The 17,042-nt window shown below is 36.5% G+C and overlaps 1 protein-coding gene across 8 annotated transcripts in view; it reads left to right on the top strand.

Moving 5' to 3' along the window:
* AKAP6 (A-kinase anchoring protein 6) overlaps nucleotides 1–17,042 on the top strand; it is a 504,258-nt gene that overhangs the window by 239,360 nt on the left and 247,856 nt on the right. For all 8 annotated transcript variants that reach the window (XR_001594257.2, XM_036239030.1, XM_016123631.2 and 5 more), the window contains one exon: nucleotides 12,618–12,869. Coding sequence is in view for 6 of the 8 variants with exons in the window: in XM_016123631.2 (XP_015979117.2) it covers nucleotides 12,618–12,869 (252 nt within the window). In the remaining 2 variants the exon portion in view is untranslated. The remainder of the gene's footprint in view (nucleotides 1–12,617; nucleotides 12,870–17,042) is intronic.

The following is a 17,042-nucleotide window of genomic DNA, read 5'->3' as shown; positions in this document are numbered from 1 at the left end:
CTTGTGTTCTTGAAAACCAGGATTCTGGTAAAGAAAGGAGATAAGGTATAGTATAGAAGATGATAGGTAAAAACTCTATAATCATTAATTTCAATTGAAAATATCAATTATGAATTCATAAGATGTTTTATTTTTATATATGCACTTACTAGCTTGGTTTTATAAAATTCTAGAAACAATGACTAACCAAGTAGTAATGAGCATCCCTAGTTCCCAGATGGTAGTTGGGAAGAAAGTTTCTCATTAATGGAAACCACAGCTTCTTAGAAAATTGGCTGATCTCAAGTCTGACAATATATGTATGATGAGCAAGGAAGCTATCAAAGACTACTAGGACAGTCAACTTGACGTCAAATTAAAGGAGATTTCACTGGCCAAAGATGAGTTTTGATTTGGTTAAGAATTGTAGTGGATTAAATCTATGAACACAAATGATATTAAGTAAAGCAACTGGTTGGTTACCTTCTGATTCTAATCGAGAACTAATTCATTATCTTGAAACTAGGTAAAGAAAAGGAAAGAATCAAGCATTTTTCTTGATTTTCCTTTATGAATTATATCACTGTAATTAAGTAGTCAGCAAAGGGACACCTCTTATAATAAAGTTATTCCAACTAATGAATGAAAGAAAAATGATAGAATGAGAATATCATCATTTTGCAACCCCCAGTACACTAACAGTTTTAGGCTCAGAGCATCAACTACCAAAATAGTTGATAGCAACTATCAAAAAAGAGCAAAAACCAAAGTTAAATGCCTCTTGATTAAAGAACATAAATGCTAATTATAGTTTTGTCAATAAAATTGAACCTGAGACTAATCAGGCCTCCAGATCCATCTGCCAATTTGTAGGAAGTAAAGAGGACAGAGGAAGCAGTACATTGATTGCTTCATGCAGCTGCAATCAAGAAATCCAAATCGTGGGAAACTCTGCAGGTCTAATGCCCCAAGATCTTTAACAGATAAGTTATGTGAAAAAGAAAGGAATGTAGATGGAATCTGTAGATTTAAAAAGACTTACAAGACGTAACAAGTGAAAAACTGGGCAAAAGTAAATTACAGGAACCACTCATGCTTACTTTGGTGATAAAGCCACAAAGAGATACAAGAAAGTGATTGTAATGCAAGTCCGAAGAGTGGTCATATTTGGAGGGATGGAGGGTCTGTGATGGGAAGGGGGCACATGAAGTCACTTCTGGGGTGACTGGCAAAATTTGAATTTTTGAACTTTAGTGGGTGGTTGCTACAGGGGTGTTTGCCTTATAATAATTTATTTACTAAGCTATATATTTTTGTGAGTGGTATTTTGTATTCGTTTCATTCTATAATAAAAGTGCAAAATAAAAAAAAAGGAGAGGAGTGACTTTGGAAACATGGTGGAGTGAGAGATGTCTCCAGATCGCTCCCCTTGAAACAACAATAAGCTGAACATCTAAAACTCAAAAAAAAAAAAAAAAAAAAAAAAACCCCTCAAATTGCACACCAGCATGTCTGAGTGTGGGATCTGGGCATAAGAGCTACCATAGATCAGAACCCTGGACATCAAGTAGTGGGCTGGGAGAAACAAAGAAACTGCCTCTTGCAACCACTGGAGCTTCTTGTAGGAGGAGGGGGGAGAGGAGAAGGTGTGTTGAGTTTCCTGAACAGCGCTGCCTGGGAGTGCTGTCAGCTCCCTGTCATGGGAGGGCCCGTGTCATCAGGGAAGGAAGCAGAGAAGTGGCCAGCAGAGAAACAACAGTTGATTTTTACCAGCTATTGTTGCAAAACCAAAGCTGAGCTGCAGCCCCTAACCCCCAACCTAGAGAGCCCCTCCCCCCATACCCTCTGAGATGGAACACTGTGGAACCCCAGGGGAATCTGAGCAAACGCTACAAAAACTATTACTAACACTGACAGGGACTGAAACTGAGAGTAGTGAGGATGATTAAATATCTATCAGAAAATAAAAAGACATTTTTAAAGCTTTATATAAAGCTTTATAAACATAAGAATAATGGGTATTATTGAAGGTGAGGAAAAGGAACAGAACTAGAAAGCATTTTCAGACAAATAGTGGATGAGAATTTCCCAAATCTAAGGAATGAGTTGGAGCTTGGAATTCAAGAAGTCAACAGAACACCCATTTATCTCAACCCCAAAAGGCCTTTGCTAAGACACACTGTATTAAAATTATCAAAAATCAACAACAAAGGGCAGTCAGGGAGAAGAAAACAGTAACTTATAAAGGTAAATCCATTAGATTATCCTTGGACTTTTCAGCTCAAACCTTACAAGCCAGAAATGAATGGAATCAAATATTTAAACTATTAAGTGAAAGGAACTACCAGCCTAGAATAATGTATCCAGCTAAGGTCACCTTTCGATATGAAGGAGAAATTAAGACCTTTCCAGACATACAAAAATTGAGGGAATTCTCCACTACAAGGCCTGCATTGTAGGAAATTCTGAAAGGGGTCAGCTCACCTAAAACAAAATAACAACAACAAGATACATAATTAGAAGTAGAGTGACCACACACACACACACACACGTATATGTGTGTGTGTATCCTCTACATATTCGTAATGGTAAGCACACACCAAAGATTCAGAACTTAAATATATAACATAAAACAAGAAGAACTAGATGGAAAACCCACAAAGCCAATCAAAATAAAGTAAACAGAAACACAAGAACAAAGAAACAATGGAAACATCGAGCTACCAGAAAGCAAAAGATAAAATAGCTGTAAGAAGACATCGTATTTCAATAATCACCCTAAATGTAAATGGACTGAACTCACCAATAAAAAGGCACATAGTTGCAGAATAGATCAAAAAACAAAACCCAACCATATGCTGCCTCCAGGAGACACATTTCAGCTCCAAAGACAAATATAGACTCAAAGTGAAAGGGTGGAAAATGATATTTCAAGTCTACGGCCATGCTCCCCTGAACAAGCCCGATGCCATCTGATCTCAGAAGCTAAGCAGGGTCAATACTTAGATGAGAGATCACCTAGGAAGACCAGGTGCTGTAGGCATAAAAAATAAAAAATAAGGGATTGTAAGCTGACAAGGTCCTTGAAATCTGTGAGGTCTACCAAGGGTTGCCTCGCCTAAAAAATAAAATTATATTTCAAGCAAATGACATTCAGAGAAAAGCAGAAGTAGTGGTACTTATATCAGACAAAATAGACTTCAAAATAAAAAAGGTAAAGAAAGAAACTGAGGGACATTTCATAATGATAAAGGGAATCATGCACCAAAAAGACAACATTTATTAATATCTATGCTCCCAAGCAGGGAGTCCCAAAATACATAAAGCAGTTACTAACAGAGCTAAAGGGAGAAACGGACCAAAACATTATTGTAGTAGGGGACCTAAATACCCCACTGTTGGATATGGACAGATCATTCAAACAGAAAATCAATAAGGAAATAACATCCTTAAATGACGCATTAGACCAACTGGACATAATTCACATTTACAGAGCCTTCCATCCCAAAACAGCTGCTTATACATTCTTCTCTAGTGCACATGGAAAATTCTCAAGAATCAACCACATACTGGGAAAAATAGAGAGCATCAACAAATGTAAGAGGGTTGAAATCATACCAACCATATTCTCGATCATAATACTTTGAAAGTAGAGATCAACTGGCGAAAGAAAGCAGGAAGAACTATAAATACATGGAGCTTAAACAACATGCTATTGAAGAATAACTGGGTCAGAGAATAAATAAAAAGAGAGATCAAGAGATACATAGAAATGAATGATAAGAACTTTTGGGACATGGCAAGAGTGGTCATAAGAGGAAAATTCATATCATTACAGTCCTATCTCCAAAAACAAGAATGAGCCTAAATAAATAACCTAATGCTTCATCTTAAAAATCTACAAAAAAAAAAAAAGAGAACAAATGAAGCCTAAAGTCAACAGAAGGAAAGAATAATCAAAATTAGAGTAGAAATAAATGAAATTGAAAACAAAAAAACAACAGAAAAAATAAATGCAACAAAGAGCTAGTTCTTTGAGAAGGTTAATAAAATTGACAAATCCCTGGCTAGACTCACTAAAGAGAAAAGAGAAAGGACACAAATAAACAAAATCAGGAATGAAAGAGGGGAAATTACAATTGATATTGCAGAAATATAAAGGATCATACAAAAATACTATGAAAAAGTATATAATACCAAATTTAATACCTAGAAGAAATGGACCAGTACTTAGAAAAATACAACCTTCCTAGACTAAATCAAGAACTGGAAAATCCAACTAGACTGATCAGCAGTATGGAAGTTGAAACAATCATCAAAAACCTACCCAAAATTAAAATTCCAGAACCAGATGGCTTCACCAGTGAATTCTACTAAACATCCAAAGAAGATTTAATACCTATTCTCCTCAAACTCTTCCAAAACATCAACTCATTTTATGAAGCCAATATTACCCTGATACCAAAACCTGGTAAAGATAACCCCAAAAAAGAAAACTACAGACCAATATCTCTCATGAACACAGATGTAAAAATCCTAAATAAGATACTAGCAAACCGAATATAGCAATATATTAAAAAGATTATACACCTTGATTAAGTGGGCTTCATCCCAGAGGCACAGAGATGGTTCAACATATGCAAACCGATTAATGTGATATACTACATAAACAAATTAAAAAATAGGAATCCTATGGTCATATCAATAGATGCAGGAAAAGCCTTCGACAAGATACAGCGTCTATTTATGATCAAAACACTTCACAAAACTGGTATAGAAGGTAAGAATCTCTTCCCAGCTTTTTCTGATGAACACACACATATGGTGAGCATATGGATGGGTAAAGACACTTTATTCATTTCATTTCTACAATTGCTGATAAACAAATGAACAGTCATGATGACACAGCATTTTTCAGTAAGACTAAAATATGTACACACGATACATCTTATATTTGCCTATCTCTTGCTTACTGACTTTAGAATATGAAAACTTTTCTTTCTAAAAGTAATGGTATGTTCTGAATAAGATAAAGGTTTTCAGTCTTTGAAACTGATAGGAAAAGGATGGAAATGGGAATGAGGAGGCTTGTCCTTTAAAAATAGGCTTTAATTCGTCTCGTCTCTTCCCTTCCCTTCCCTTCCCTTCCCTTCCCTTCCCTTCCCTTCCCTTCCCTTTTCTTTTTTTTTATTTTTTCTTTTCTTTTCTTTCCTTTTTTTTTTTTTTAAGAAAAGCCATCTAAATGTGTCCTGCAGTTACACCAATGTAAATCAAAGGTGTTTTGAGGGAAACAGTAAATTATTTTGAGGGAACGAAAAAGAAACGTTGTGGGTTGTAGAATGGAGAAATGCCTACAGATTACTGTAGGTATTGAGGGGAATTGCTGTTTTCTTATTTGGTGATTGTATGCAGGGAAGCTGAAAGCAGAGAGAAGTGGGAGCTGCTGCATTTGTGAGATTTCGTGAGACTGGGATGTGAAGTGTTGCTTCCGTACCTGGGTGAGGAAGTTGCTGGAAGGGTGGTTTCCCTTCCAAATGCATATAGAGCCCTGGAGTCTAGTAGTTTAGGGCAGAATGTTGATCCATGGACACTTAAATTTCATGAGGAAACCTTCAAGATGTTTTGAAAAAATGGTTGAGAAAGGCATGGTGGCCTCATGATGAGACAGCAAACAGATCCCTTCCCAGGGACAGTTAGCAGGAGCTGAGGCAGTCACACTTAACATCATTACCATAAGCAATTAGAGCAATCGCAGGAAGATATCCTCATTTCTGTCCTGTGCTGGTGACAACTGGACATACTAGTACATAACAGTTATCTTAATAGCCCTGTATCTGTCTAGAAGAAATGATACAACTAAAAAATATACAACAATCTTATTAAAAAAGAAAAGGTGCTTCACACACAAATATATAAATAAATTAAAAGAAAATCTGACCTATCCAGCTACAGTTTATTTGTAAACAGTCTCAGGTCAAGGCAATTTTTGTATCAGCTACTTTAGTAACCATAGAAGACCCACTGTTTCAATGACAGGCAGCAGCAGCTGCAGTTTTGAGACCACAGGGTATCTAGCCGGTTGAGTGAAGTGAGCAGTTGGCAACAAAATGTATTCAGTGCATTTTATGCCGTGAGCAATTATGAATGCCACAGAGGCTACTGTGGTGTTTGTGAATTAAATAAGAAAATGGAGAGCATCACTTTCCAATGTTAACACAGTAATATCTATGGAAAAATCTTATGAAACTTTGAAGGTAGACCGTTAACCATTGCCATTCGCTTTAGTTCACTCTGAGATGGGCTCCAGATTAGCCTCATTTTCTATTATACTTGTCAGAAAAACACATAGGAGCTAAAAACATTGATGCTTTTTCCACCCATCTTCTAAGTTCTTCTAGCTGAGCTATTAATCAAATTAACAGAGACATATTTTCAGGAGAAAATCAAAGTTTTAATATATGCACATGAAGAATTCAAATAAGCATGAAAATTCCAAAACCAGTGAGGCAACATTGGGTGTGTAAGACATTTTTGGACAAAGGAGAAAGGTGGGGAAGGGTATTAGATTTCAGAAGCGAGAATGGGTGATTTACAGGCAGTTGAGGAAGAGCGGATCATTTATGACAGGCAAATTCTTGCTGGGCAACTCAGAAACCATGGGACACAGTGTATATCCAGATAACAGGCTTGTGGTCTTTCTGACTAGTGCTGAGGTGAAAATTCTTAAGGTAAGCCAAGGCTCCCTTCCTAAAGTAGGTTTTTCTGTCTGAATCTCTTGGACCAGAAAGGTAAGGAGGCTCAAAGGTTTTTCTGAGTTTTGTTTCTTAATAAACAGCTTAAAATCCCTTTCTCAAAAAGCAGCTACAAATAGCAAAATTTTGGTTCTCTTCACCAAAAAACTCCCTGGATGCTCTCCCCACCCTCAATCCTGGGCAACCACTCATCTGTTCTTTATTACTACAGCTTTGTCTTTTGAGACTGTCATGTAAATGGAAATATACACTGTGTAACCTTTTGAAACCGTTGTAGGATATGGATGTACCATGGTTTGTTTATCCATTTACCCACTGAAGGACGTTTTGGTTTTGGTGTTTATGAGTAGAGCTTCTTTTCATTTTTGTGTATACCTATACTTTTATTTCTTGAGGATAAACACCCAAGAGTGGAATTGCTGGGTCATATGATAAATGTGTGTCTAACTTAATGAAAAACTGCTAAACTGTTTTCTGGAGTGACTGTACCATTTTGCATTCCCTCCAGCAGTGCAAGAGTGTTCTAATTGCACTACAACTCAGCACTTGGTACTGTCAGTAATTTTTTATTCTAGCCATTCTAATAAGTGTATACACAATGGTATCTCATTGTGGTTTTAATTTGCATTTCTGTAAGGGCTAATGGGGCTGAAGTTTTTTCATATGTGTATTTGCCATCATTACATTCACTTAGACTTGTTTATTTAAGTCTTTTGCCTATTTTAGAATTGGGTTGCTTGTTTTATTACTGTGGAGTTTTGAGAGTTCTTTACATATTCTAGATATAAATACTTTGTTAGATATGTGATTTGCAAATATATTTTCCCATCTGTAGCTTATTTTTTCCCTTTTCTTAAAAATATTTTTTGCAGAGCTAAAGTTTTAAATTTTGATTAAGTCAAAATTTTTCCTTTTATGGATTGTGTATAATACGATGTGCCTAAGAAATTGGTGCCAAACCCCATGCACATTGACCATACTGACACTGGCTACTCCCGGGAATATACTTCATCTTCCTTGTTGTCTCCTTTAAGACCCAAACTTTACCTCCTTAGAAAAGCATTCTTTCCCCTTTCTTCTTCGCCCCCGTGGGCACAGTTATTTCCTCCTCACGTGTACCCTCTATAAACATTTATCTTGCTGACTGTAATTTTTTTCCCCCACGCCCCCTCTGACCAGTCAGGGGACTCCAGGAGGGAGGCCTTGGAATTATGCAGCTTTGTTTACTCCAGCACATGAATTAGTACATAGCAGGTACTCAACACATTTGCTGAAAAAACAAAAGTAACTAATTTCTAAGTGCATTATCCTTCTATCCTTAATAATTATTGTTTGGGCTGGGAATGATTTGAGCATCTATACAACATGTTATTAATCGAAGGACATTTAAAAACTATCCTCAATTTATAATTAGAAGTTTGTGAGTCTTTGCGACATCTTTTGATTTAGTCATCCAAATGAACTTGCTGAAGAAAAAGTATAATGAAATGAATGAAATCCATGTAGGATCATAGGAGATTTTACATAGCTAAAGCGATTAATACCAGCTGATTATATTGAAAAATAAAACTAAAAATTTTTATTTATTAAAACTAATTTTTTGTCATTGTCAGTCTATTACTATCAAAATTCTTGAGTGCGCACCTTACTGATAGCCACTAATTATAAAAACAAGTCCTGGGGAACCAGCCCTATCATTGGGGAGAATATTTACATACTAAAATAAATAAATCTTCTGGAAATGAAGCTAACTTCTGATGATAATCTTCATAAATTATATAAAACAGCATCTCATTGCCAAATAATAATATTCTTAGGAAGTTAGATGTATTAGGTTTCATTTATCCATAATAAGACAAAATAATGGAGTTAGGCTCCAGTCAAGCTTCTAAAGATTAACAAAGTTTGTCTTGGTATCCTTGGCTGCCTGTCTCTGGATCGGCCTTTCCTCTACCTCCACATTCCCAGAATCCTTCAGCTTTCTGTTACTGGACATGGCTTACAAGAGGCTGGAGCTGCTGTAAGGGAAATAGACTGAATTTGGGGCCTTAAGAGTGAGATCCAGACTTGTGGATCTGACCATGGTCCCAGGTGAGGCATACATGGGAAGTGGGAATCAGGAGAGGAATCTTAAAGTCATAGAAGAAGGGTCTGGCAGAATCAACATTGGGGAAAAGGGCTGGAACAGATAGGGATATGGACCAGTATTAGGAGCGAATGGGAAAATGGGATAATTTCAGACTAAGATTATGAGAGGTGAGTTTCTGAGAATAACTAGCTTTATAGAAGATGTACTGGTAGACCTAACCATCTCTCCCATTGATACTGGAAAGAGTTCCATGGCTGTTCCTCATATAATCTTCAACTTCCTCATCCCTTCCTCATCCCTACCCCTCCACTATACATACTCAATTTTCTCCCTACCTATACGCTCCCCTCTATCAAAACAGGAAAGACTGCAATCAAACATTAACATTTGTTGGGTTTCACTATGAATTTTAGTTACTATATCAGCTTAACCAGTCATTGCCACATTAAGTGTTTTAAAATCTCTAATTGTGGAATGAAAGATTTTATTTCCTGTTAATACTCTTAGTAAGCAGATGGTGAAAAATTATTTTTGCTTATAGATCCTTAGAAGAAGATATATGTGTGTGTGTGTGTGCGTGGGTATATATATATATGTATGTATGTATATGTATGTATGTATATGTGTGTGTGTGTATATATATATAATGTGTGTGTATGTGTGTATACACACACACACACACACACACACATGCACATGCATACATACATATAACCAGTCCTGAAGGGATTGTTTCTCAAAAAAATTGTGAATCTCTCTTGAAATGATTATCGTTCCACCAAATAGTGCTCAAAATTTGTTATACACTGATTAGTTCTGCCATGAGTTCAATGTCCACTTGCTGTCTGCTCAAGTCACATGTCCAGCTGAGGCTGAACACCCGTAATTCCATACATGCATCAGTTGGGCTGCAGTCCAACCCCCTTCCCCATGCTTCTACTGCACCTTGTTAATATAGTATCTACAGGGCCTCTATAGGTCTAATCTCTCAGAGCCTTTTAATTACAAAGAGTCCCTGCTGAGAGGAAGCCATTCAGCAAATCATTTTGAAAAATCTCTAATACCTAGTTATCCAATTGCATTAAAATAAACAAAATGTGCAACAAAATGGCAATGGTTAAGGGCCTAAGCATCGGAAGCTTCAAACTGATTATTCTTTAAATATCTGTTGGACATTTATATACATTTATATAGAGGGACAGGGAAAAGCAGATTTTCTATTATTAAAAAGTATGTATAGAATCAGAATCGCTCAGTTATCTTTCTCTAAACAAACCTCTCATCAAATGTTCATAGCATAGTCTCTATTTGGAGGGAGGGGGCCGCACACACTCACACGTATACAACCGACACATATATCTGTAGTTCTTGTTCTATACTTTGCATCTGTGCATGCAATTTCATCAAAGCGGATGACTAGTGGCAAAGTAGAGGGCATTAAAAAATTAAATAAATTCATAGACTCCAGAAAATTACACTATGGTATGCATTATTTTCAGAATTTCAGTGGAGACTACATGTACACATTGCCAAAATACTCAACAAAGTGAGGTCAACACTTGTGAGAAGGGTATACCTTTCCCCTCATGGCCCATCTGCTTCTGTGGGAACAGGGCCAATTTACATTTCCTGTAAGGAGGAAGAGGTGGAAACCTGTTAACTGGTATCATTGATGCTTTAGTGCCTGTTTTAGTTTGTTTCCTCCGATGGTTGCTTGGCAATCTTGACCCATGATCTGGCTCTGACTAAATTCCTACATCTGTTATGAAGAAGCTAAATGTGTAAGAGGAGCAGATGGCATGTACTTCAGCATGAAGTTTTTAAGGTACCAATGCTATATATAACCTTTTGTAGACACCTACCCAGAAAGAAAGGAGTTAGTATGAAGGCAAGAGTAATGATCAGAAAGTGGCAAGGAAGCACTGAGGCCTGCTCTTCCCCCATCAGCCCTACCTCGGCCCCCTCCCTCCCAGCTCTCAGGTGAGGGCAGAGGTGATGAGCATTGTCCCCTGGGAGGGCAACAAGGAAAGTAAGATCCCTGGGCGGAGTCAGGTTTGGGTAAGACCAAGAGGTAGATAACATAATTTTTCATATAATTCTTCCATGAAGATGTTAAAGAATTTTTTTTACAGTAGAACGATGCAATAGCCAGGGAAGTACAGAGATATGGAAGTGGTCAGTAGTGAAAGGTAGGAATTTTCCCAAGGCAGCACAGTACAACATAGAAATGAGCTTCCTAAATAGGGCAAAGGATGTCAGGCATTGCTTTGGGGTGGTGATTGATGTATCAGGAATAAGAGGTGTGGGGGATAAATGGAGTAGATGCTCTGAGTGTGCATTAACTGAGACCCCAGCAGCATGGAATACCTGATGGTAGCAGTGAGAGGCCTTTTGTGCTGAAGGCTAGCAGATACTAGCTAACCTGGATGCAATTGGTGCCTATGTACTGGTTTATAGGGTAGTGTAATTTTTGCCTCAGATCTCTATCGGACTTCATGTGTTCATGGGCTACATTTCTAAGAGCTCTACCTAATAGGAACTCCAAAGTCTATTTAGTTTAAAATTTTAATCTGTTTCAAGGCATTATCATCAATTTGTATCACTATCACTAATTGGTTCTTGGGTTTCAAGAACTAATATTAGAGTATTTAATTGGAATTTTACAATAATTATTATTCAAAATTCAGAACGACTTTCCATCATTCTTCAGTAGATTTTTTTTTTTTTTTGCCTATTTTTATACATTGTCGAATACAGGTTACATTTTAGTTTTTTCTTTAAAAACAAGTAATTGAATTCTATGAAATTGGAAGGTTGTGTTTCCAGCATAGAATGACTGTTTTGATATTCATGATAAGGCTCAGAACTAAAATTCAATCTGAAAATATTAGCCTTACCAAAAATCATAAATGAAATTGCTATTTAAAAAAAAAATTGCTAATCATCACTAAAAATGAGTAACTGAGCATTTTTAGCTGACATCTGTATCATTTAATCTAGTTGGGAACTTGTAAAGACAAGTGACATATTAGATACCAAATCTGCCTACCTAAAGTATGTGTGGGAGAAATTGAAATTTTGATTTAGTAATGTTTTTATTTAAATTGTCCAGGTCTTAAAAACAAAAGAAAATTATATCTTGTCTTTCATTCTTGGGGTTTGTCTGGCTTTCCTTCTTAAGAGTGATTGTGCTTACAAAATATAGGATGAAATTTACATATTCATTATGAATTTAAGTATTAAATTGTGATCCTGTGGGAATGTGACAATTGTTCATTATATCCGAGACCCCATGGTTTGTTGAGAGTGCCTGGGAGTTTCTACAAAACACAGTCTTGTCTATCTTTCTTCCTGCTAGGTATCTGGATGATGCTTCTATCCTGAAAGATTGTGTGCTCAATGGAGCTCACCAGTAGCAAAGAGAATGGCTGTTGGCTCCTTTGCCAGATTCCCAAACCAACAATAAATAAAGAGAACAGAGAATGGATTTGTGATCTCTTTCTTACCTTGGCTGAACTTTCAACTGGGATTTCTGAACGAATAGAAGAATTTTTGTGGTTTCAAAAAAGATCAATTCACCTATATGTACCAAAGGCCTAGTGCCCGGGAATATGGCCTGCAACTGTACATCTTAACTAAAACAAAGGCCACCTATCTAACATGTGCTTATCTGACCTGTTGACCTTGATAATTGGTGTTCGGTGAAGGATTGGATTTTTATTTTATTTTTTTACTGCTGCCTCCCTAGGGTAAGGCAAAGTAGTCATCATATTTTTGTTTTATTTTTTTAACCACAGGACATTTGTGAAGATATTTCTGATCATGTTGAGCAAATCCATGCCCTCCTTGAGACTGAGTTCTCTCTGAAGCTGCTGTCCTACTCTGTCAATGTGATTGTAGATATCCACGCAGTGCAGCTCCTCTGGCACCAGCTCCGAGTCTCCGTGCTGGTTCTGCGGGAGCGCATTCTGCAAGGTCTGCAGGACGCCAATGGCAACTACACCAGGCAGACGGACATTCTGCAAGCTTTCTCTGAAGAGACAAAGGAGGTGGGTATTTTCTTTGAAGCCGAACAATGCATTGTCAAGTGTGACCATTTGAGAACAATTTCAGTTCAGATATGTGGGATAGGAGGTCTTTGTAGGTAAATAAGCAGGTCCTGAGCTGGGCTTTGAATCTAGGTTATCAGTGACCAGAAGCTATGATTTGCTTTTAATGTGAATGAAGATTTAGACCAGAGTTAATTCACACCAGATAGTTTGTACTGTCTGGCCCCCTGTTCCCCATTTAATTTATAAGTATTTATTGAGCACTTACTATGTTACCAGGCACCAGGTGCTAAAAATATAACAGTGATCAAAACACCGTCTTTGCCTTTAAGGAGTTTAGAGTCTAGTAGGGGATGTAGACAAGTGGACAAATATTAAGGCCAGACTATGGTTAATCTATATGATGCCGCTGGAGGTCAGAGAAGGGGCACCTAATTAAAACAAATCCTTTCCAGAAGAAGTGAGTGTAACCTGAGACCTAGGGGAAAAGTAGTATTGGACTAGTGAATGGAAGTAGAAAATGTTCTAGACAGAAGGAATAGCATGTTCAAAGATCCAGAGGTAAGAGAGAGAGAGAGAATGACAGGCTCAAAGCGCTGCAGGTAGGACTGGAGCAAAAAGTTCAAGGAACCAGGAAGCAGGATTTGAACTACTAGATAAGAGGAGGTCAGCTTATGAAGATGAAAAGCCATATTAAAAAGCCATATTAAGAGAACTAGACTTTATTTTGAGGACAACAGAAGAGTTCAGGGAATTGACATGATTAGATTCATGCTTGAGAAAAATCATTCGGGATGTAATGAATCAAATGGACTTTAGGATTTTACGCAACCAATTCATGTTGTTTTGTACTCATATTAAGTGTAGTTTAAAGAATTTCTTGTTATTACTCTTGATGCATGGCTTAAGAATGACCATGGTAAGTTTTAATCCAAATGAACTCTACTATTCCCAAGTAAAATCTACATATATTTATAGAGTAAGGCATTGTGCAGGCTAAGCAAGGACTGTGCATGTGTGTGTGTGTGTGTATGGATAAACAGACAGACAGACAGATAGATGATAGAGTAGGTAGATAGGTAAGTAGGTAGGTAGGTAGGTATATACATACATACATACATACATACATACATACATACAGACATACATACAGACATACGCTATATGGATACATAGAATGTGTTTATATGTATATAGTCCCCTGCCTCTTGATAGTCAATTTAGTGTTTCACTGTGGGTTTTGTGGAAAATATTTATACAAGTTTATAAGACACTTATATAAATATATATGATAAAAAGTCCTAATAAATGTTGCGTAATTCATTAATTTATTAATTTATTAATGTTTTAGTGGCTCCAACATTATCAACAACACAAAACAAATCTGTGCCTATTCTCATAAATGATTTATACCTCTTGATTATTGTTTTCATAATAATGATGCTCCTGCCATGGCAGATTTCCTGCAGACCCTGGATAGTTATGAGAAGCAGTATCTCCCAGGCTCACTTCTAACATTACTTCATGGTTTTCATCGTCATTATACCTTTCCCCGTTATTGTAGTGGTGAGGGAAGTGATATATATAGACTTTGATAGAGTCCATTTTTAATCATAGGATGAATATGAATATCCATGCCCAGATGCCATTCCTCCCAAGTAGGATCCCTATAGGGTCCTTGATTGGGATTCTTGTGATTATAGGAGACTACATAGAATCCCAAACTGGCTAACTCTGCTCTAAATCTGGTATCCATGAGGTGTATGATAATGAGGTGAAGATCAGAAGCGGGCAAGGTTTGTCTAAACTCTGAAGAGATCTTTCTTTAGATATCTACCTGGCATCCCCAACCTATACATTCTTTCTTTGTTCCTCCCCATATTTTCTGCTGGCTCTGCTCAATATCCAGTATTAGTCAATCATCAGACCAGCCCACTTTCTACTACTAGAGGGGCATTACAAATCATTAAGTTAAACCAAATAATTTCCCATATTTATTTATTCATCTAAGAAACATTTACTGATCGCCAAATCTTTGCTGTAGAGCAGGGGATGTAGAAGTGCTCTAGGGTTTATCGTTATTATTGTTGTTCTTGTTCTGTGAAATATGTTCATCATGCACCTATTTGAACTTGTATCATTCATGAAGTGGTAGCCCGAGAAATGACGAAGCACCATTGAGGCTGACTAATTATTACTGGCTACTGTTTTCACAGCTATGTTGTGAGTTTTTATTAAGTTGTATCTATAATGGGTCTCACAGTATGACATCTATAATTATTTATGGATTTGATTGGAAGCAATTTCATGCATTTTCATGTTCGAAGTCTGTCATTAGTCTTGTCATAAAGTTGCAAAAATATGTTGAACGAGGGGTCGAGGAAAAATGGACTCTTAGCCATTTGCTTTGTGGATATTTTTCTATGAATTGAAGCACTGTCCCCATACCATCCTTCCTAAAGCTATGAATTCTTGGTCCAATTTTGTGTGTGTGTGTGTGTTTCTAGTGTGACTCCATGAGAACATTTCAAAGACTGCTTAGTATTTTTTTGTTTTTGTCAGCACCTTAGAATTTTAGAAAACAGAAAGGGAATTAGGATAAAATTCTTAGCTTTATCAGAATAAATTCAGCTGTGAGGGATTTGTAGAATGAAGAGGGAAATGGCATAAAACATACTGATACACTAGAATAGCAGATGTCCTTCCAATAAAGGTGAATTCATTTTTCTCTTTTTGGAAGTTAGTTGAGTTTCAGGGTGATATAAAAGAATAAGTTTGAAATTTGAGAAAGTGGCAAGTTCTCTCTCTTCCTGTCCTGCAAAAACAAAATGTGTGAGTTTTATTCTTTTATTTAATTATGGAGCAGACTATATCTTGTAACCAAATTGGCAAATACCTTATTAAAACAAAACCAGATAAACAAATACAAAAACACTTTAGGATAGAGTTCAACATTATATAAAAAATGTGTTATACTGAAATTTTCTATATTTCAGATATTATGATAAGCACTTTACACTTATTGTTTCATTTATTAAGGAAGATAAGGGGTATTAAAAATAATTTCAGTTCGTAGATGGAAAAAGTGAATTTAAGAGAGGTTAAGTAAAGACTCAGATACAGAGAACAAATTGATGACTGCTAGATGGGAGGGGAGTAGGGACAGGGTAAAAAAGGTGAAGGGATTAATAAATACAAATACAAATTGGTAGTTACAAAACAGTCATGGGGATATGAAGTACAGCATAGAGAATATAGTCAATAATATTGTAATAACTATGTATGGTGCCAGGTGAGTACTACACCGATGGGGATCACTTCATATATTATATACATGTCTAACCATTATGATGTATACCTGAAACTAATAAAAAATAGTATTGAATGTCAACTCTAATTGAAAAATAATAATTAAAAAAAAGAGGTTAAGTGAATGCTTGGTAGCTAAATAAGGACATAAATCTATGATAATTCAATAAAACAAACAAAACTAGCTCTTAACTGATTCCTGTTGTAATAATTCTTACTTCTCTCCTTCTCTTCCTCCCTCCCTCCTTTCTTTCTTGTTTTTCTTTCTACATTCCCTAAATATTTATTGCTTTTCTACTATGTATAGAGCACTAGGCATTCAAAGAATAACACGTGTTCAGAATTACCTGTGAAATTTCATTAGATCTTCAAATAGCTCTGGGAGGTAGGCAAGACAGGTGCTGTTATCCTTATTTTACAGATGATATTGCTGTTTTATATCCACCTTACAGATAAGAGGACTGAGATTGAGAGAGGTAAAGTCATACAGGTAGCAATAACTATTAATCATAGTAACACAATAGCAAACATTGATTAAGAACTTACCATATGTCAGATAGGTGATAAACACTTTAACTAAGTGGTAAGTACTGTCTGTGGGAACGCTTTGGTCCTTCTGGAACATTCACACCATAACACTTTGTGTATTCATTCACTAGCACTTACCACGAGGCAATATTTAACAAAGTATGTGCTACATTTGAACTCCATAAGTGTTAGCACCAGACTATAATCATCTCTGTAACTCCCACAGTGCCTAGTTCATATTGTTGTATGTAAAATTCCAATGAGTTGAATTGAATTAAATAATTCAGGTAATCACTACTTTAGGTGCGGAAGAGGGAGCTGTCATTTTAGGTTAGG

The sequence above is a fragment of the Rousettus aegyptiacus genome, unplaced genomic scaffold (assembly GCF_014176215.1).
Source record: "Rousettus aegyptiacus isolate mRouAeg1 unplaced genomic scaffold, mRouAeg1.p scaffold_m13_p_3, whole genome shotgun sequence".
Classification (NCBI taxonomy): Eukaryota; Metazoa; Chordata; class Mammalia; order Chiroptera; family Pteropodidae; genus Rousettus; species Rousettus aegyptiacus.
The sequence above is the reverse complement of the archived record's forward strand: the minus strand, read 5'-3'. Positions and strand labels throughout refer to the sequence as shown.